Genomic DNA, 22,317 nt, shown 5'->3' on the forward strand with positions numbered 1-22,317 from the left:
TGCGCCGTTTAAGGGGTTGAGAGCTTCGGACTGGGAGTTCAAAAGTGTTTTTTTTTTTTTTTTTTTTTGAACGTTACAACTACGGTGGGGTAGATTCGATTTGCCCGTTGTCTCTTTTATCTCCAACGGCTAGTTCAACGCTCTGCTCATGCCAAAAATACGTACTATGCATATGGTCACACTTTTTTATAGTACTTCTTTATATTTTATAATTAAGCTTGTAATATTATTTTTGAAGCAGATTATTAAATTAATATCATTATTTTATTTGCAGAAAAAAGAACTAAATTTATTTTTTAAATTAATACTTCAAGTGCGTATTAATAAAATTATAATTAAACTTAATATTCTCTCACTAAAAAATAAAATGGGCTGAAAAAATAGTTTGGCACTCAACCACAAGAAGGCCCATTAAGGTCCAAAATAGTGAAACGAGCAAGTGTTATGCACGCGCATATCCTCTCACTTGGTCCGGTGCGATATCGCTCTTAATGGAACGAGCGAAAGAGAAAGCAAGAAGATAGATGGATAGATAGCGTTACAGCAATCCATCATATCAGATTATGTAACAGATAAAAAAGCCCAGAAATTGCTCATTCATCTCTCTCTTTCTCAGTTCTACAATGGCCTTCTCTCCAACTACGTGTACTTCACTGTCTCACCTCAATTCTTCTATGTTTATTCCCTCGTTCAATTTGCAGTCTCTTCTTTCCGTTTCTTACTCTTTCAACCTCCCAATTCGACCTCACAGTCGTCGTCGTTTTTGTATTCTTGCTTCTTCTGCAAACGCAACTATTGAGTCTGGCAATGGAGCTGTTCTTGCTCCCACCGTGAAGCTCGAACCCTCTTCCTATGGAAGGCAGTACTTCCCTTTAGCTGCTGTTGTTGGCCAGGTCTTCTCCAATTTCGCCTTCTCTATGAAATTGCTTTATTTTGGTATATAATAGCCCTGTTAAAGAGAAGTTAGTTACATTAGATAGTAGTCACTGAATTTCGTTGCAAATATGAGGATGGTAAGAACTAAGCAAGAATGAGTGACATTATGTCCTAATTCAAGTGTAAGAGAGTGCATATGAAGACATGGTAGATTAGAATTCATGATGATTTTATTATGAGCTATATAGTTTAAGGGCGCCATTTGATTTACAGGATGCTATAAAAACTGCCTTGTTGCTTGGTGCTATTGATCGTGAGATTGGAGGGATTGCTATCTCTGGAAGGCGAGGAACAGCCAAGACAGTAATGGCACGTGGACTACATGCCATTTTGCCTCCCATTGATGTAGTTGTTGGTTCAATAGCAAATGCTGATCCAGCTTGCCCTGAGGAGTAAGATAACCTTGTAATTTTATTTTCTTTTCATGCATAATAACAAGGACAAAATATAGGCTCTAATGTGTCTCTGCTTCATATCCACTCAAAAGTAGGATTTTTTTTGGCTTATAATTAATGGATTAAGAAATAGACTTATATCACTTGTTGGAATTCATTTATTTATCCAATCCCCACAGAGACTAAATTCAGTGTAGCTTCATTTGATAATTGCATCAATGCTATCGGGAATATGTACAACTAAATTAATTAATATAGGTGCCTTTTCTTTTAGCATCACTCAACTACCACACGTAGCTTGCTTTCAGATTTCAACCTAACACTTCCCTTTATCGATAAAAGATAAAGTTGAAAATGTATAAGATAAGAATCAAATGTCTTAGGAACATTCACAAGCACACAGTTACCTTCATATTGACTTGTGAAAGTTCCCCACATTTTTTACATCGTGGAATAGTGTTGCGAATTAGAAATGTAATAGTTGAGATCGTAAAAAGGGAGAGGTTGATAGTTAAACGAGAACTGATTAACCTTACCCTTGATGTAGACATTTCAATAGTTTAAGCCTCACCCTTTTTAATGAAGCTAGAAATCCAATGTGAAAGGACTTCACTTTGTAGCCTAAGAGGGACAAAGTCCCTGAGTTTCTTAGACATAATTGCATGGGAAGAATACCATATCTCATCTACCAAGATGACGTTTTCATATGATGAATCAGTTATGAATAGCAATAGGCTATTCCACTTTCATGGATGATCATCTGATCTTTATTTTTTATCCTCCTTAAAGTGATTTGTTTGATCATGCTTTTTGAAGGTGGGAAGATGGTTTAGCTGCACGAGTAGAATATGATTCCAGTGGTAGTATTAAGACTCAAGTTGTTAGATCTCCTTTTGTTCAGGTATTTTTCTTAAAGGGGAAAAAACTTTTGCTTTGAGATTGTGTTAATTACTTAACTACTCTAGTCAATTCATACTACAGATTCCCCTGGGAGTCACAGAGGACAGACTCATTGGGTCTGTTGACGTTGAGGAGTCTGTGAAAACAGGAACTACAGTCTTCCAGCCAGGCCTTTTAGCCGAAGCTCATAGAGGTGTTTTATATGTTGATGAAATTAATCTTTTGGATGAGGGCATTAGTAATTTGCTTCTTAATGTATTAACGGAGGGAGTTAATATTGTGGAAAGAGAGGGAATCAGCTTTAAACATCCATGCAAGCCACTTTTGATTGCTACTTATAACCCAGAAGAGGGTGCTGTTCGTGAACACTTACTAGACCGTATTGCAATTAATTTGAGGTACAGGCCTTCCTTTAAGGAAAGAATAGATTCCTTACATCTAATTTTATTCTTGTTTCAACAATGACACACTTCTTTTGCAGCGCAGATCTTCCAATGAATTTTGAAGACCGTGTTGCAGCTGTTGGTATTGCTACTCAATTTCAGGAACGTAGTAATGAAGTTTTTCAAATGGTTGAGGAAGAGACAGAATTCGCAAAGACCCAGGTAACCATGTACATGTTTGGCAATCTTTGTAAGAGTCTGGCACTTCTGCTCCTTGGGTGAGATGCTTATGTGCATAAAAGCATTATAATTTTATATCAATGGGCTTATAATAGCTCAGTGGGTGAGAGTCTGACTCGTTGTGTAGAAAGGTTGGCATTCAATAGTTCTGATATGAACCCCCTCTCTGCTGAATCAAAAGCATCAGAAAGTTGTTTAGAATAAAATTTGACTACACTAGGAAAACTGAGTGTCTTATTATTGAAAGAAGTAATGTATTATAGAAGTAGTCATTATCTTGAGTCACAATTGTGTTCCGGAATCATGAAGTAGTCATTATCTTGAGTCTACAAGTGTCTTCGGGAATCATGGTCGATCTAGTGGCAATTCATGAATCTACCCCATGTTATAAATATTAAAAAGATGTCTCCCCTTTTAGCATATGTTGATCCAAATAATTAATTAATATTTTCAGGTGCTTGCACTACCTGGTTTTTTCTGTAGCCATTGTCAATACAAAAATGTGGATAAGTAACTCTGGGCATTTCGAAATTAGAAGCTCCTGAGAAGGTTAAAAAGTAAAGTTATTCTGAAATGTAATGAGAGAAGTAAATGATTGTAGTTCTGATAACTGTGTATTTAATTTACTGTTAAGAGGAGGAAGACCGAAGACCGCATGTTTACTTCTGAGATTTTCAGGTCATTCATTTTGCTTTATTGGAATGCAAATGCTTGCCATTGTCTTTGAAGTATATTTGGTAATTTGAGGTTGCCATTGTTCATTATGTTGTTTCAAAAAGAAATGTCTTTTCACTTTAACCTGTGTATTGTGTCTTCAGATCATTTTGGCAAGAGAGTATTTGAAGGATGTTACTATTAGCAGGGAGCAGTTAAAGTACCTGGTTATGGAAGCCCTTCGAGGTGGTTGCCAGGTGCTGAGATTAAACATTTTAATTTTTTCAGCTCTTATGTAGTTGATGGCTCCTCTTTTGTTGCTCACATTTTCTAATTGCCTCTCCTATTGAGCTGCAATTACAGAGTTTTTAGAATATCTATTATGATTGACAGGGACACAGAGCTGAGCTATATGCTGCCCGTGTGGCAAAATGCTTGGCTGCTCTTGAAGGACGTGAAAAAGTCAACGTGGATGACCTGAAAAAAGCTGTTAAGTTTTTCTTTTTTTTTTTCTTTTTTTTTTCTTTTTAAAATGCTGTGCCTACTCACAAATTTTATCTTTATGGATTATAATGAAAACTTCAATTTGGTATAAACTAGAATTTAATCTACATCTCGGGAATAGATTAGAATTTCAGAGTTAGATCCTAGAATTCAATAGGGTATGTTCTAAGAAAGTTACAATTTTCTTGATATTACTTGAACTTAAGTACTTCATCTATGGAATTTTTACTGAATTTGATTCAGAGTATCTATTGCTTTGAACAAACTTTCAGATCTTCTTGTTTTTCTTTCTCAGTTATAGGCTTGTGTTTTAAATATGGATTTTAGTAAATCGTTTAATTCATAAATTTTATTTTAAGAGTTGGAGACCTCCTTGCTGTGGACTCTGAAAGTGATATATAAAAGGGAAGTTAAAAAATAAATCCTTTTTCAGAATTGTATTTGAATGTTTAATTCTTGTATAAATTTCACATAGACTTATTGGGAAGTGTAGTTTGTCTTCATGTTCTGATTTACTTTCCTCTACAGGTGGAACTTGTTATTCTTCCTCGTTCAATCATAAATGAGAGTCCACCAGAACAGCAAAATCAGCAACCTCCACCTCCACCACCCCCTCCACAAAATCAGGATTCCGGAGATGAGCAGAATGAGGAGGAAGATGAAGAGGTCCTTTTTAACTTTGATATACTTTTTGCTCAATACTTCAAAATTAACATAATATTTTGATTTTCTATTTTCAGATGATTATTTATGTTGGTAAACAATTAAATTTCCAGGGATTCTAAATTAGTAATTATCTTTTATTAATTGAAAATTGAATGTATGAGCTTAGAATGCGAGTGTTCTTTGTTTTCACTAGGACAATGATGAAGAGAACGAACAACAGCAGGAACAAATACCTGAAGAATTTATATTTGATGCAGAAGGAGGTTTGGTGGATGAAAAACTTCTCTTCTTTGCACAACAAGCACAGAGACGGCGAGGGAAAGCAGGAAGAGCAAAAAATGTCATATTTTCGGAGGATAGAGGTCGATATATTAAACCAATGCTCCCAAAGGTTTGTTCTTATTCTATTTCCTTCCACTATGGGAGTTCCAGAACACATGAAAATTCTACTAAGTCAATTGATTATCTTGCTTTATTCCAGCATAATCTTGAGTTTTATATGAGTGTTCATATATTATGTGGCAGAGAACACTGTCTTATTAGTTATTAGTGACTGGTCCTTTTAGGTATTTTGCTAATCTTTAATTGCTTTCCCTATTCAAAATTTTTCTTTTACCATCTTTTATAAACATCCTCCATACTTCTGACAGGGTCCTGTGAAGAGATTAGCAGTTGATGCCACGCTTAGGGCAGCTGCACCGTATCAAAAGTTACGTAGAGAGAAGGACACTCAGAAAAGTAGGAAAGTTTTTGTTGAAAAAACTGATATGAGAGCAAAAAGAATGGCAAGAAAAGCTGGAGCACTGGTATGATAAAAACTCTTGTTTCTTGCACTTATCCTTGATTTTGTTTGAAGAAAAAGAAAGGATCTCCTTACAATGTCAAATGGCTTTGCTTTTGTATTTATTTCAACTTTTTCTGTGCTTTGAGGTTGTGATGTGCTTGGTATGATAGTATTGACTTTTTACTGGCATCAATTAGAATCTTTGAGACTTGAACTAAACTGGTGGACCTTCTGTAGAATGTGTTAGAGAGAGGTCCAGTGAATGCACTGATAAACTTCTGATGTATTTGGTTCTAATATATATAGTGCATGGCAGGTAATATTTGTAGTTGATGCAAGTGGAAGTATGGCATTGAATCGAATGCAAAATGCAAAAGGTGCTGCACTTAAGTTACTAGCTGAGAGTTATACAAGCAGGGATCAGGTAATTGTTTTTTTATTCACCTTGGAGTTCTATTATCTTCTTCTTCTTCTAACAAAGTCAGCGATAGTTTACAAAATTTATTGGAACGTTCATGCCATCAAATGATTGGCAGTGCAGCTAGAGGAAACTTATTTATTAAATTACTTGACAGGAAAATGCAATTTCGATGTTGTAGGACTAAGCTCTTCAAATTATATTTTAGCTGCTTGTTTTGTACTGTCAATACCTGGATATCAGCATATGTAGAAGCCATTATATGACTGAAATTATTTTATAAGATTTCTCAATTTACTCACGGAAGCTTAGTGAAAATGGAAACAGTAGACAAGTTGAAGCTTTGAGCATAGAATATTCCAGTGTTGTTAATAGGTTGTCCGAGTTGTGTCAACTCAAATATGTAAAAGGAGTTATGTGACAAATAACTAGCTGAAAGGAAAGAATGTAAAACTCAAAGAGGAAAGACAACAATTTAAGTTGAAGTTTTGGAATGCGAAATAGAATTTCTCTCTTCTTCTAATTTTTTTTGCCTTAAATTTTTGGGACTTTTGTTCTTCATGGATTCTACAAAGACACGTTTATGGATAATGGATAGCCTAAATCTATAACAAACAGATTATATTTTTCTTCTTTTTAGATTTTCCATTATCTTATCTTATCATATTCTCTATTATCTTATCCTAGATTTAATAGTGGCTTGTATTAGACTTCTATTTTGATTAGAAGTTTTTAAACCTCAATTATAAAAGAAGTTTATTTTATTCAATAAAAACAAACAGATATATTTTAAGAATTGTGAGATTGAGATTCTCTCTATTTTGAGTCTTTGAGGTGTTAAGAGTTTCCTTTAATGAGTTTCTTTTCTATCAATCCCATGATGCGATCCGTAATCCGAGACCATAATAACTTGGTATCAGAGCTTGTTGTCGTTTAGAAGAGATGCTGAACTCTTTCATAGAATAATTTGATGCATGTTTGAATGACTTAGCTCTGCAAATTTCTGAACTAGTTCGAACTTTCAATAGGGGGGTTGAACCAAAATCAAGATAGATTGAATTGCAGCCAATAAAATTTTGGTCAACAAGCGAATGAGAGGATACAAGTACCTACGTTTTCCCAAAATGACAAACTCGACTTTCCATTGTGCGATCACAAATGATACATTATCATCCTATATTTTGGGATCTACAAGAGTGGATGTAGTAGATTATGTTTTAAAAGAACTTGATTTAGTTTCAAGTGGAACTATTTTTTATCTAGACACCCGATTTGGAAAGCAGTAGATAGTTGGCAATGTTGTCCTGTGTTTGGAGCTGCCTGGAAGTTTACCTTTTATTTTTATGTTGCATATCCGACATTTGGGTTCGAAGACAAGCTACATTTCGAGAAGATAGTCTAAATCCATAACAAACAGATTTTATTTTATTTCTAGTAGTTTCTTTTCAGATTTTCCATTATCTTATTTTATCATATTTTCTATTATTTTATTCTAGATCTAATGTTGCTTGTATTAGACTTCTACTTTGATTAGAAGTTTTAAAACCTCCATTATAAAAGGAGTTTATTTTATTCAATAAAAAACAAGCAGATATATTCTAAGAATTGTGAGATTGAGACTCTTTCTATGAGTCTTGAGGTGTTAAGAGCTCTTCTAATGAGCTCCTTTCCTATCAATCTCACAGCGCAATCCATAACCCGAGATCATAACAACATGAACCAAGATGATCATTTTCCACAGTTCTGTTACTAACCTTATGTCTGGTTTTGTGAAGTAGGTTGCTATTATTCCCTTCCGTGGAGATTCTGCAGAGGTTCTTTTACCTCCTTCCAGATCAATTGCAATGGCAAGAAAACGTCTTGAAAGGCTTCCATGTGGTGGTGGTTCACCCTTAGCTCACGGTCTAACGACTGTAAGTAGATGTAGTTCATTTCCTTCTTTGCTTGTACATTGACCAAAAAAAAACCTTATCATTTATAACTTCCTATTTGAGTGTCCATAAAATTCTGAAATTTATGTGTTAATTGTGACTGGGAACCAACTTAAGTGTCCTGATTCTTCCATGTTTGCACATATCTTTTATGTTGTTTTTCTGAATTGGTCAAACCTGCACACTTTTTATGAAATTTCTAACTTTCACTAGCCTAACTTTGCTCAGGCTGTTAGAGTTGGGTTAAATGCAGAAAAAAGTGGTGATGTTGGGCGTATAATGATTGTTGCAATAACTGATGGTAGAGCCAATATATCACTGAAAAGGTCAACTGACCCTGAAGTTGCTGCTTCTGATGCCCCAAGACCTTCGGCGCAAGAATTGAAGGTAAAGATTGAGCACTGTAATAGGATTTCTGACACATGTAAACTGCAATGCCAACCTGCTAAAAGATGGGCCATACGTAGGAGATTGCTAAGGTGATGGTGATGGACTACATTGCGGTGAATCGAATTTTAGACTAAACAGAACCTAAATAAGAATAACCTTCTTCCATATAAGATCATTTGGGATTATCTTCTCCTTCTAATTTCTCTGCTAAACCATATTGGTGGAACTGATAAATTTTTGCCCCAAATGTTACTTTGTCATTCTTATTTGCTTTCATGTTTTGATGTGGTAAAAGGATGAGATTCTTGAAGTGGCGGGGAAAATATACAAGGCTGGGATGTCTCTTCTTGTTATCGATACAGAAAACAAGTTTGTTTCAACTGGCTTTGCTAAGGAGATTGCTAGAGTTGCTCAAGGTTTGTTGTCAAATTGAAAACTCATCTCTGTTCATACATGAGATTGCATGACATATTTTTGTTTTACAACTTGCTGTGCAGGAAAATATTACTACTTGCCCAACGCATCTGATGCTGTTATTTCTGCTACAACAAAGGAAGCTTTATCAGCCTTAAAGAGTTCATAGTTTTTTAAATGTTCTTGAGAAGCGATTCTGCATCGGGCAAATAGTTGAATGGCCATGTGGAAGTGTTTTTTTGAGAATTGTTAGCTCAGGTTTTCACAGCTTTTGGTATTTGAGAATTTCTGATGGGCTTTTTCTTCTTTCCTCGTGTATGTTAGCTTTGATGTTCTCTTGAGCAATTTTCAAGGGTTTGACATTTTGTACATTTTGCAGGCAAGAAAATCACTGGAAAATGTGAAGAAAAATTGTATTTAGTTAAAATATTACAGGAAGACAATATATGAGAAATAATTATAGTAATGATTTAATAATTAAATTAACACGCAAACTACTCAAAGTCTCAAGCTCCTTAACACATGAAATCTAGGATTGAGTCAAGACTACGATGGGAAGCTTTTATTCTAACTTCAATTTCGTATATCTCCAATGGTAAATGTTGCAATGACTTTATTTAAATGGATTATATTTATATATGTATATATCTCACTCGTTTACAGCATTCGGTGGTTTAGTTTTTACTTTTTATATTGCAAAATGAAAGTTTCATTATTCATATATGAAATGTTTTATCTTTTTTTATATATAAAACTACAATAAAATATTAAATTTTGGAAATTTTTTTTTTTACTTCGTTTTCATGAAATTTCAGTTATTTTTTTCGTAAAGGATCAAAATACATTTAAAGGTATACTATTTATCGTTATTAGTTTATGTAAAAATTAAAACTTACTTTCTCAATTTTTTAAAGATAAATAATTTAATCTCTATATTTTAATTTTATCAAATTAAATAAATATATAATATTTTCAAATATGGAACAGTAGAGATATTTTGACCAATTATATAGTGCTTATATCATTAAGTTTTAAAAATATATAGATATATATATAGATATTAACCTTAACATAATTCAGAAATAAAAAAATAATTTATCCTTGGATAATTAAATTTTGAAAAGTATAGAACATGCATATATATAGATATTTTAAAGAGTAGTGCAGTTGTTTCTTTAAATAAAATGGATGGACCTTTGATTATTAGAGATGTTTCCTTTTAAATTATTATCATGAATACTATTTTTAAAAATTGAGGGATATTTTCTTTTGAATTATCATTAGAAACACTTCCTTCCAATCTCTTTTAAGTCCAGAGTAAGAAAGTGAAACCGAGACGCTCTCTTCTTTGATTATCAACTTTCCCGCCATTTCTTGGTTACCAAACACGAGCCTCAATTAACTCATCAAATCAGTCTATGATTACGACAACTTAGCATCATTCGCGGATACAATTGGTTGGCTTTTGTTCAGAATTACAGATGAGACTTATGCCCAGATCTAACTATAGCTTTTTCTTTATTTAATGGAGGCTCAGGGAGAGGCTAATAATTAGTGCACCCAACTCGGTAGCAATTTCCGTTGAGTATTAATCTTAACAAATCAGCCTACCTGATTGGACTGTTAATATCCTCTTCCCCCTCAATATATTTTCTGCGCTCATGACTAATTATTAATTTAACATGTAAAATTTGTGTTGCAGGACAGAACTCTCCTTTGTATTTTAACTGCATCATGAAAATAGCAAACGAGATACTATTCTACAAAAAGCATCTGCAATCATTCATGATATGATGCTAAATCTGAATTGTATAAGAAAATCATAAGTATGATATGAGAACTATCACAAATCAAACAAGTATGCAATCAGATATCAATTAGACTATTTTAATATAATATCTGCATGAGATTTTGCAGCTAACAAATGCTAAATTTCATTCCAAAGTGAACCTGAATTATCAATGTGCTAAGATATTAAGACCACTCACTTGGTTATGAAACAATGTGTTCCCCATGTCTTGCCTCGCAACGCAACATCTATCCATCAGTTGCCATTCTATGCCTTAAAGCTCTCTCAACCAACCAACCAAACAAATTTTGATTACTTGAGCCCAAAAGCATTGTAGCAACCTCTTCGGAAATGTAAAACGTTAATTGACAGCAGACCTTGTCAAAAAAAGAGACTATCCAAAACCTCTCAGGATAAGGGTTTATCAAACATTCATGGAACTTGAGAACCTTGAACGCCAAAGCAATGCAGCGGAGCTTTCTTCCTCATTGCGAGTCGCAAAGAGACTGTAGCCACAGAGGAACTCTGTTATTTCTCAGTTTCAAATGAATCAACCCAGTTTATCTTTTAAACTTCTACCATGAATTTCAACATTAGAAGATTTACAAATAACTCTACCCTCTACAGTTCTTCGTTTCACCAATTAAATGCAGGCCTACAGATCAAATCAAATCAACACTTAGATCTCTTCCCTCCGCTTATTTCAGTTCACCGTCATAAATGAATTGGATTCAACTCCATGGAATCAACAAGGACTCCATCAATTGATGACTTCAAGATGGGGGCTCACACCCTGATGGTGCCAGTTCAGTTTGTATCACATCCACATCATCATTGCAGGAAGAGGTTTGCAATTTATCAAATGAAGTTACAATAGCATCTTGTTCTGGTTCAATTGTATTCTCTTTGGGCGTATGATTTCCATTACATGATATGAGTTCTGAATTCAATTTCTTGTTAGAAATTTGAGTTTCACCAGTATTCTCCTTCACATAATCAGGTAACTGCCCATTGCTCACCTCAAACCTAGATCCAGGGGCAAAACTATGATCTGAATATTGCTCCTTCCTATGGAAAGGCTCATCAACAGGAAATGAAACTTGATTATCCTCATTTGCAAGCAAATCTTGCAATGAATTTATCTCACTTGGGTGCCGGATATTTGTTGCTTCCTCAGAATGTTCATTCTGGACAACATTTTGGTCCACCTCACTTGAATGCAGGCCATTATGTGTTGCTCCCTCAGAAAGTTCATTCCGAGTATCATTTTGCAATCCCTCACATTGTGAGACAGCATTGGTTGCTTCCCCAGAGAGTTCATTGCGAATATCACGTCTTCTTTTGGTTGATACTTGTGGGCAAACAGGAGGGGTACTTTTACGGCACACATGGCACCTAAATCCAATAAGCTTATCGCTTTTCTCCACATCAAGTCCAAAAGCATCTGCATGAAACCACTCTGCATTCAACAGTCCCAATCATTAATTATCATTATTTAAGAAAAAGGTAGAAGAAAAACCAAATGCATCAACAGCTAGCATCTTCTTAAGGGTCTGTTTTGTTGGAACTGCTCTTGAAAAAACACTTTTTAAATATATTAAATTCGACATTATTAATAAAATTAAATTTGATTATTTTACAAGTCACAAGAACACTAAAACAATAAAATAGGTTTTTCTCAAATTCCTTTGTTTCCTTGAAAAATAGTTTTGATCCTCAAACCACAATACTAAACAGGCATTTAATCTGTTTGCAGGACTGCTCAGTTGACTAAATGCAAGAGCATATGCAGCATAGAAAAACAAAGTTGCCTACCTCCACACCTCTCACAAGAAATATAATTCAAGGTAGATGTATATCCACCTTCACAGCAAAGATGGCACTTGGGTTGATCAAGTATATCACTCTTGGCAGAGGCAACAAAACTTTTACTCTTAAAATTGGCAACGCGTTCATCATCTGGCTTTCTAGACAATAGAAGACCATTAATCCAGTAACTACGATAAGTCTGTGTCCTCTTCTTGCGCCATGAAGTAACCTTTGTTGGTTTCTTATATGTTGCTTTTTTGGATTTGACCTGTTTATCTTTCTTGATTCCTCCAACTTTTTTATTTTGCAAAGAGTTGCATTTAGCTTTCCTAGGTGAACGACGAAGAGGCACAACAACAGCTACTTTCTTTTTCTTTTGTGATCGTAGAGACCATGGGCCCTTCACTTCTTTTTTACTGCTTTTAACTCGCACTGACCTGCAACCTACAGAAGCCTTTTTTGACCTTTGATGCTGAGCACTCATATTTTTCTTCTTGTTTCTCCCTCTCTTTCCATCACTCTTCCCCACTTTCGAGTCAAGTTTCACATATTTCGCACCAAGGCATCTGTGGCATGTGTACATACATTCAGCAGTGACGGAACCAGCCGTCTTCCTCACATGCCTTTTATGAAAAAATCCTGAAATTTACACCAGAGTCATAATTACCTCACTGGATAAAGCAACCAAAAGCCATTCTATGAGGTTAGTATGCAACCATAGTGCACCGCACTAGAAAGTCGTATAAAGAAACAACATCCTACACTTTTTATCAAGGAAAATATAGCAGACATTAATATTGGATTTTCTCTTAAGATTGCTTACCCTTGCAATACTGACAGCACACAGCCTCCCTGCCAAGTTTTTAAAACATCATCAGAAAACAAAAGTTAACACTTAAAATAGTAAATTATAGAAACAAACTGAATTCAAAATAACAGCATAATATTACAGCACTTGGGAAAATGGAATACTAATAAAAATTAGCTTTTCAATCAGAGTCTCCAAATAACATAAAGCTTAGATACAATAAGATGCTTCATACGAAATTGCAGTTATTACCAAGAATTAAGATATTTATTTGCACCAAAAAATTATCATAGGTCAAAAACATAGTTACAATAAAATACTCATATAGGAAGCGACTTCCTTTGGTAAAGCAAGACCGTTAAGGGTGACAAAAGCCAAGATGCGTGCATAAATACACTTGTACATGCACATGTGCATACAGACACACATGTAAGTAATACAATAGGAATTAACCACCTCGCAAAGTTGAACACTTCAAGGTTAAATCCACAAAATAGCTAAAATAACTAAAGATTTAGTGGTTCTGGTGGAGCAATATTAATAATATTCTAACATACAGTTCAACAAAACAACTTGGCAGTTAGTCACTGGCAAATAGTGAATAGCCAAAATATCCCCACTATTATGACAAACCCCCATATCAGACCTAATCAGCTAATTCCCACTTGTTGATATTATAAGTTTATAACAAACATTAACAGCCAACAGATGTCAATGCAGCACAAATGCGCACACACACACACACACACACTAATACACACACGCTCACACACAGACAATACATCAAACATATATATATAAGATACCTGATTGGAACATCTTTGTTACAGTGGGCACACTGATGGTATTCTGATCTTTCAGCTTTCGCAAAAAGATATGAGAAACCTCTTTCCTTTGATGGTTTCTTCACTACAACACCAACATCAGAAGGTTTCCCAGAACTAATCTTACTAGATCTGCGGGCAATTCTTTTCTCTTCAAAACTTTTCAAAAGATACAATGGAACATATGATTCATTCAACCAATATTTCCTCCTCCTACTGGAGGATTCTTCAACCACAGATCCATGCTTTAAAACAATTTCAGGAATAATTTTCCTCTTGCCAAAATCAAGAAGATACTTTGCCGCTTCTCCTTCTATGCACTTCCTACGGACAATTACTTTCTTGAATAGCCTGAATGATTTTTTAAATTCCTTGTCCACAATTGACGATGGATTTTTGTTTCCAATATCATGCCACCTGATGTTAGAGTCAAGCTCTCTAACCTGGAAACATCACATTACAAGTAAAATATATAAATTTGCTCAAGGTAGGGGACAGTGAAATCAGACAAATGCATCACAACCAGCCAAGCTCCATTATTCATGCAACTTATCAACCAAAACAGGCACCCTTCCATCTCGATTGGAACCTTGGAAGCATTAAAATACCCACTTACCAGATTCAACATCCTAATTCTAATCACCTGTGCATATAAAACCAGCCCTGGATATTGACCTTCACGAGGTTTATTTATACTAAATTCACATAAAGACCCAGCCAGTTTAGTACCCAGATTACCAATTGAACCATCTCGGCTGGATTCAAGAACGGTGCATTATAGTTGAGGGCCCATACTAAATGATTACCTTTTTTTTAACACTTAACTATGAACTAACTCTGCTGATATCTTTGATGTGAAATGATCAATGCTTCCAGAAACTACATATCCTATTAAGATTTTTAGTTCTTTTGTTTCCATATTTGCAAAATATATGAATAAATGTACAAGTAGCAAAATCAAAAGGCACGCAACATGGATACCAGACCTGCAAGGCAAGCTGTTCTACAGTAGTTGATGACTCCACAGCAGCTCGCCAAGAGACATATTTGCTCCTCTTTGCAAAATCTGAATTCTCAGGATATAAAATGCCTGGTATCTTCACACATCCAGCTGCAGAATTCAAACTTAAAAGAAATTCAGAAAAATAACTAAATTGACTAAAACACATGAACTACTAATCACAATGCACATAGAGGAAAGATTGGAAAACCTTGTCTGGCAGCTTTGGATACCAAGGGGCGAGGTAAAACCTTCCAACTAAATAAACGGCGAGAAATCCTACCACCCCTCCACCATAACATACCCAATCCACTGGCAGATTTTGAAGAAGGATTAGAATCTGAGTTCCTAACCCTCTTCCTACCAATTCCATTCTTCAAAGAAGCGCGCAGCGAAGCTGTGACAATATGAGAAGCTGAACCCATAGCGGGGGCAGAATCCACATGTTTCAACCACTCCGCTGAAAGTGCAAGACGCTGCAGATTTGACTCCAACTGCAAACAAAACACCCATAAGAATATATATTAGCTAAACTGGGAAAAGTTTATAACCACTGGAAAGATTACTAAATTCCAGGAGTCGCTTCAGATTTTCTTATAGTTGAGACTTCAAGTTGTGCAACTGAACTATATAACTAAATCCACTGCACAGCTGGTGTATAATTCATTTTACATCAACAAAATCAATTGGTAACAAATTGAAATCTATTTCAAGTTGTATTGAAAAGAGGAAAATAAAAGAAGCCATAAGTTTGGAGAAGATTTTAAGATGAACAGAGTGTTATTGAACAGCTTTCAGTACAACTTCAATAATCTAAACAGCTTCAAATTTATTACAGTTAGGGATGACCAACAAATAAAACAATTTCCTTACTATGAGCAATAAGTGTTTCACAGACAAAATATCTGATGCCTTGAGAACACTTTCACGCCAGACCCTGCTATAATGTGGATTCAGCCATGGACCTAACAGAAGGCCTTGCAACCTGTCTTCAATCAAGAGAATATGACTTATTATATCTGTAAGATGGGCTTTCTCAATTCTTTTTGATGGGAGGCCAACAACGCCATCCACAGGCCCTCTCTGAACTGGATCCAAACACAGATTAAACAAGCAACCTAAGCCATCAGAAGAAACCCTACAAGTGAAACACCACCCACATTTTTCCTTCTGCACACCAACATTCAATCTTGGAATATTTGACCAACAAAACTTGGCAGTTCTCTTTGAAATAATCTTCATCTGCGCTGAAATGATTTCCTCATCTGTTTTTATAGAGTCTTCAATGCTTTTGTCTGATGACTTGTGCATAAACTCTTCTGCAATTGATGAAGCTATATGACCAAAACTGTAATAGTTTGTGTAGCCAGTTCCCAGCTGCACTTGTGATGTGTTCCCATTTGTCTGATCTAAAGCTGATGAAAGGTGACCATCAGCTGCAGATGCTATTACATTCTTGCCTCTTAAATCCAAACTGGATGATGTCAATGAATTGTCTTCCGAGGGTGGGAACTTCCCTTGTATATCAGATTCATTTAAGAAATCAGCAGTTCTATTAGAACAATCAGGCCCTTCTTTTTGAAAATCTTGATTCTGTAAACTTGCTTGAGCTATTTCAGCTGATCCTTCAGAACTCACAGATGTTAGACTCAACGGCTTTGAAACCTCAAAATTAATATGACCAGAACATCCCGTGACAGACTTTTCTTCTGGTTTACTTTCATTATCAATATCACCTTTAATTGTACATCTTTCCGGATATGCCAATGAAGCTTGAGGCATGCACATATCCAAGCATAAATCCAGGTTCCTACTAGCTCCATATAAACTGACAGGGATATCCCAATGCTTGTGGATTGCCTCTAATATGCTGCTATAAGCCATCTGTGAAGACCTCAGCACTTCAATAACAGCATTAATATCATCTCTATGGTAATAAGTAAATAAGGATTCAGTTTCACATGAATCTGACCTGCAAGATCAACAATAAATAAAAAAGATATTTCAAGTAAGTATACATGCTGATGAAACATAAAAATGCAGTTATAATATAAGGGCTTTCATAACAATGGCACATAAGAAGGATGCCACCCTGCTTCCATATAGTGTTATTAAAGGTGTCAAAAGGCGCTGGGCGAGGCGCTAGGCCTCACCTTGCCTCACCTCATCTTGCAAGGGCGAGTGCCTTTCCTTGCTTGGTTTGAGGCACCTCTTGAAAATAACATGCATGGTCTTTTATTTTCCCTTTCCTTTTAACGACTAAACCCTAATACATGTTTCCTTTTAGGTGCTAATTAAAGGATATATCCCCATAACTATGCCAATTAACTAGGGATTTATATCTTTTATATATATATAAACTAATTAGAAAAGATAACATTTACATAGTTAACCTCTCATATTCAAGTGTAGTATAATATCGAAAAAGATTACATATTTACATACAAGTATACCTATAATTCAACTAACTAATTAGGAATATATATCCTTATAATTATGCTAATTAATTAACTAGAAATTAATATAATATCTATACATTACATATATAAGTATGGCACTTCACTTTAAAATGACATCGTTTCACCTCTCGTCTAGGGCAATAGGGGACCTGTGACATAGTATAACAATCTTAATCACACCAAAAATGAAAGGCACATTACATTTGGAAAGTCATCACTATTGTTAGAATCTTACGATTCTCAATTCAAATCTTACAATTTGAATCAATTTCCAACAAATCGATCGAATCTATAGGATGAATTTTAAATATACCTGAATCTTACGATTCTTGATTCAAATCTTACAATTTTTTATTCGAGTCTTACAATTCCCGATTTGATTCTGCATCTTGGTGGTTCAAATATACAAGGTAAATTACAAATGCCCCTGAATTATGATTAAATTGAAAGAATCAATAGTAAATATAGTGAATTAATATGAATTGATCGAGTTTTCACCTGATCCAATCAATTATTTATAAAGGGTTTGTTAGACCTTATATTTTTAAAATTTAAGATCTTATTCATTTTTACTATGAACCACCCATTCTTTTCTCTCCCCCTATTCTTTCTTTCCTCTTTTCTTTTAGTTAATTTACTTGACTACTTATAGTTGCCAAGTTATGACAATGTATATTAATAATATTAAAACCTGCTATCTTTTTTTACTATTTAATTATTTGATTAAATTTAAATGAGAGTTTCAACATATATATAATAATAAGTATTGTCTACAATTCCAAAATTCATAATTTATAAGATAAAACTATATGACATAGAAAACGAATGTTATTCTATTATAAAGAATATTTTTAATTATATAAATGATAATTATATATTTATCACAGCATGTCATTATAAGATATTTTTTCACTTATTTTTAGAACATATATCATTTTTAGAATTTTTATCAAATCTTACAATCCGATTCGATTCTCGATTCTTGATTCATAAATGAAAACTTGATTTGAATCTCGATTTTTGACAACTATGAAAGTAATCTATTTATGGATATTAAAGTCCAGTTACAGTTTAGTTTAAAACATAGTTTATTAGGTAATATCAACCAGTTAAATTGAAATCTAATTTTCAACTACAATAACAAAATTGGAAGAGTTTAATTATATATAAAACCAACAACTCAAAAAAAAAAATAGTGTCCTTTTTTTGCATAACATTCTTCTCCCTTATATAAATCATAAATCACAAATCACAAATTTTCAAAATTCAAGTTCTGCTGCATAACTAGATGTTGCATGTTGGTAATCCGGAAGAGAAAACAAGGATTCTCATGCATGGGCATAGGACCGATCACAACATAAATACCTAGTACTGCTGACTGAAACAACAAAGTCTTCAAAACAATGAACAGACTGTTTGAACAAAGCAGAAGAAATTGTTATGCTCAATTTCAGAAGTAGTGAAGTGGATTCGGTCTTATCCTATTGCAGATGGACAATCTAATATGCAGGACAGCATGCAGCCATTCATGATCCAATAAAGGTACAATTAATACTTCAATTCTATAAATTTCACTCAATACTTCAGTTCTACTTAACAACAATGATGCTAGCAATAACAATAAAGCCAATGATAATCCAACGTAACCATTATGAGTGGGATAAACTTACACCAATAAATAACCACAGCAGCTAAAAAATAACCGACCATAACAATCAACCCCCAATGGCTCTGCCCCTCGAAGTGACTTTCGAGGGCTTATCCAAGGCGTACACCTGTCTATGGCACACTCAGGGCAGAACCAGTCACCCTCTGGCAAATACTCATTGGCAACACCTACACACTTTGAATGAAAGGCAGCAGGGCAACCATCACAGCATATCAAGCTCCCATCCATCTTACAAAGACAGCATTCATCACTATTCCAGTCAGTGGTGTCATCAACAACCTCCTCAGTTAAGCAAGAGCCAGCTGAGATGTCCATCCCAGTCCTGGCCCTTCTTTTCTTGAAAACCCCAGCACCCTTATTTCGATCAAAGTCCATATCAGACTCAGCGCCCAAAGATCTTCTATCAAGCTCTGACCTAATGGCTTCCACCTCAATTATATCATCACATAGCTGTTTCAGTATCTCAATTTTCACAGAAACGGGCTGTTTGTAGTAGTCATTTTTTAAGAGATTCAAGTGACAAAAATTGAAGCAAGGTTTCAAATCTGAACCATGGATTAGGAAGTACTCAACCATAAAAACAGGCCAAGTGTTCAAGTCCAACAAACCCCAGTTAATACTCCTACATCAATAGTCAATTAGGAAAAGATTAAGTACAAATAACTGGGGGTTCACAGATAGAATTAGCAGGCAAGAAGAATCAAAAAGCATACCTCAAGCAAATAGAAGCGGATTTGGAACCTTCATTTGAGAGGTACTCCAAATGCAATCTTAGAGTTTGCAAAAGGGAAACATGAATGCAATCAAACAATAAGCTAGGAGAGTTGCACTTCATAGCTGCCACAAATTCCTCCAACTCGAAGGGACTTAAGAACAATAATATACTAAACGATCTTAGACAGGCATAAACGGATAAAATATTGATTATTGAAATTCCATCCAAATCCAAATTCTGTGAAGAAGGTGGCAGTTGCACCTTTGGAGGAAGAACCGCAGGCTCTTCAGGCCATTCACAAAAAGATTTCGCAGGTCTCTCCTCAGTTAATGCACTAACTGCTGGAGACACAGATAAATCGTGGACTTCACTTAATGCTGTTGTGGTTGAAATATTGGTTTTAGCTGAACCTCGACGAGTACTCCTTCTCAGCACTGTCATTTGTGGTGTGGCATTCACATGATCTGAAAACTTTCTTCTCTTTCTACAATTACCTGTCACTTCTTTAGACGCACTTCCAATGTCATCTTGCTTCCCATCACTTACCACAATACAATCTTTCTTGGAAACCTCAGCATATCCAAATGATGTTTCTAGTGCAGAACTTGAGGTATCAACCAGCTTTGCCCTCCTCTGACTAACATTACTTTCTTTATATGCACTTCCTATCTCACCTTCGTTCCCATAAATTACAGCCGCATCTGTAAATACTGTTGCTTCTGGTGCAGAATTCAAACTATTTGCAATGCTTCTCCTCCTCCCCCTCCTCCTCCTCCCACAACTCCCTTCTTTATTAGCACTTATCATATAACATCGGTTCCCATCAACCACCTCAGCAGAGTCCTCTTCTGTATTTTTAGCATCATGCACTTCAGCAGAATCACCAGCCCTGGAATCTTCACCAGAAATAGCCAACCCTACATATGAATCATTCTGGACATGAACTTCCTGCAAAGTCCCATTTACAGTAGCACCTTGCTTACGGATTCTATCCAAAGCTCCACTGGCATCATCCATCTCTCCAGTCCCTAATTTAACGATATTGCAATATGTCCTTTCCTTGGCTTCCCCTCCAAAATCGCCATCCAAGTCAACCTTAACTTCCTTGTCCATTCCAAAATTCAAATCAAATCCACATTCCTTCTTCTGTCTCTCTGTGTGAGTAACCCCCATATCAACCTCCCACATATTCTCATCCACATCACTGTTCACATCCAAATTCAAGTCTATACACTCTCTCTTCTTCAGATTTCTCAAAATGTGGGTATTTAAATCATCCTCTTCATTCATATCAAACGCTTCATTTAAATTTAAGTTAAACCCAGCATTCAAATCAAGGGCCTCCTTGATGCTACAATTTCCAATCGTACTCCCATCATCAGACCCCCTTTCTCTCAAAGTCTCCACAACACCACTCCCTTTCTCCAGAGCTTCATTCAAATCAACGGTCACATTTCCCAAATGCCGGTTACCACGATCAACTTCTCTCAAGTTCCCAATAAACCCATCAGTCACAACAACATTCCCATCCATATGGAATTTCCCATTAGCCTCAACGAGACCACCACTTTCTATCCCTAGGTTTTCTGCATTTGCCCGAGTATGAGAAATAGCATTACCTAACTCTTCTTCACCTCCTCGGTCTTCACGCTTCCTTGGCTCGACTCGACGGCGCTTCTTGGGCCTGCGGCCAAGCCGTTGCTTGTGGTCAGCGGGGTTAGCTTCTTTGCAGTCCAACAGAGCAGCGACCTCAGAGAAATCGAGCTCCTCAGAATCGCCGTCCTCGTAGACGATCTCGAAGAAGCCGGACGACGCGTCGTACGATTGGATGAAGCCTGAGAAGACACCGTAGCCCTCAAACTCCTTCTCAACAATTTTGCCGACGAACTCCATAGTTTGATCTGAGTCTAAAATAAGAACATAAATGGGGAGGTGAGGAACACTGTGTTTTGTTTAGTCTTTTGGTCTCCTGTGCGTTTCTCTCTCTAGAATTGGGTTTACTTCCCCTTTACTCTTTGGGTAGAGAGACAAAGGGAGAGGAGGCTTGGGCGAGCGTTAGAGAGAGAAATCCACTTTCTCTCTCTACAATTGCTTTTATCGCTCACATGAAATCTAGAGCGGGAGGATGGAGAGAAGTGGACTTCTCCAATTCATGATGCCTAATTAGTTAGGTAATTTTGACTTCGGACTGAGAAAAATATACATTAAATTAATTTAGAATAATTTTTAATTGATAGTATTTAGCAAAAATATTCTTAATAATATTGTCGAATACTTGAAAAAAAAAATCAAGCTTTTTTTTTTTTTCAATTTCTAATATGCATTGTCGAACACTTGCATGCACGTTCAGATGGTGAAGCCACCACGCCACTCTTTTATTGTTGATTCGAAAATGCTATGAAACTGGAGAGGCACTTGGAGAACTCTCCCGGTTTCCTCGAGCCACGACTTTCGAATTTCAATAAGACTTACAGTACAGTGTGCTTTTAGCTCAAGAAGAATTATATCGGAAGCAGAGAGCTAAACAGCACTGACTTGCTCATGGAGAGTCCAACTCTGCATATTTCCATCGCATGGAATCTTGGCCAAAATAGAAAAGCTCCATCTCACAGTTGAAGGATGACTCGCA

General features: G+C 35.7%; 2 protein-coding genes across 4 annotated transcripts; one reads left to right on the forward strand and one right to left on the reverse strand.

Annotated features, from left to right (window-relative positions):
• Window positions 1-484: 484 nt before the first annotated feature.
• LOC110630811 (magnesium-chelatase subunit ChlD, chloroplastic) lies at window positions 485-8,986 on the forward strand. The gene is made up of 15 exons (XM_021778403.2): window positions 485-893; window positions 1,150-1,328; window positions 2,148-2,232; window positions 2,313-2,629; window positions 2,713-2,836; window positions 3,673-3,765; window positions 3,902-3,997; window positions 4,541-4,678; window positions 4,872-5,069; window positions 5,329-5,484; window positions 5,779-5,886; window positions 7,659-7,793; window positions 8,040-8,198; window positions 8,497-8,617; window positions 8,699-8,986. Exons 1-15 carry the CDS (start codon window positions 624-626, stop codon window positions 8,782-8,784), a joined length of 2,265 nt encoding a protein of 754 aa, XP_021634095.1. The 5' UTR covers window positions 485-623; the 3' UTR covers window positions 8,785-8,986.
• Window positions 818-21,860, reverse strand: LOC110630810 (DDT domain-containing protein PTM). 3 transcript variants are annotated; one of them, XR_006348443.1, is made up of 10 exons: window positions 19,687-21,859; window positions 18,975-19,595; window positions 15,719-16,817; window positions 15,057-15,339; window positions 14,832-14,956; window positions 13,828-14,288; window positions 13,037-13,065; window positions 12,220-12,852; window positions 10,604-11,863; window positions 818-949 (listed from the first exon to the last, which is right to left on the reverse strand). XR_006348443.1 is itself a non-coding variant. In XM_021778401.2 (9 exons), exons 1-9 carry the CDS (start codon window positions 21,579-21,581, stop codon window positions 11,178-11,180), a joined length of 5,784 nt encoding a protein of 1,927 aa, XP_021634093.1. In that variant the 5' UTR covers window positions 21,582-21,860; the 3' UTR covers window positions 10,425-11,177. The 3 variants fall into 3 exon arrangements, 2 of the variants coding, with proteins under 2 accessions (XP_021634093.1, XP_021634092.1); XM_021778401.2 differs by lacking the exon at window positions 818-949 and having other exon boundaries at window positions 10,425-11,863; window positions 12,268-12,852; window positions 19,687-21,860; XM_021778400.2 differs by lacking the exon at window positions 818-949 and having other exon boundaries at window positions 10,425-11,863.
• Window positions 21,861-22,317: the final 457 nt, after the last annotated feature.

The sequence above is a fragment of the Manihot esculenta genome, chromosome 14 (genome assembly GCF_001659605.2).
Source record: "Manihot esculenta cultivar AM560-2 chromosome 14, M.esculenta_v8, whole genome shotgun sequence".
NCBI lineage: Eukaryota > Viridiplantae > Streptophyta > Magnoliopsida > Malpighiales > Euphorbiaceae > Manihot > Manihot esculenta.

Bases quoted from the DNA above. Each gene is read 5' to 3' on its own strand.
- LOC110630811 (XM_021778403.2), top strand. From the start codon at position 624: ATGGCCTTCTCTCCAACTACGTGTACTTCACTGTCTCACCTCAATTCT. The intron at 2,630-2,712 runs GTACAGGCCTTC...CTTCTTTTGCAG, and splicing joins CGTATTGCAATTAATTTGAG to CGCAGATCTTCCAATGAATT. The intron at 4,679-4,871 runs GTCCTTTTTAAC...TGTTTTCACTAG, and splicing joins ATGAGGAGGAAGATGAAGAG to GACAATGATGAAGAGAACGA.
- LOC110630810 (XM_021778400.2), bottom strand. From the start codon at position 21,581: ATGGAGTTCGTCGGCAAAATTGTTGAGAAGGAGTTTGAGGGCTACGGT. The intron at 13,066-13,827 runs GTATCTTATATA...AAAACTTGGCAG, and splicing joins AACAAAGATGTTCCAATCAG to GGAGGCTGTGTGCTGTCAGT. The intron at 12,853-13,036 runs GTAAGCAATCTT...TGTAAATTTCAG, and splicing joins GTGCTGTCAGTATTGCAAGG to GATTTTTTCATAAAAGGCAT.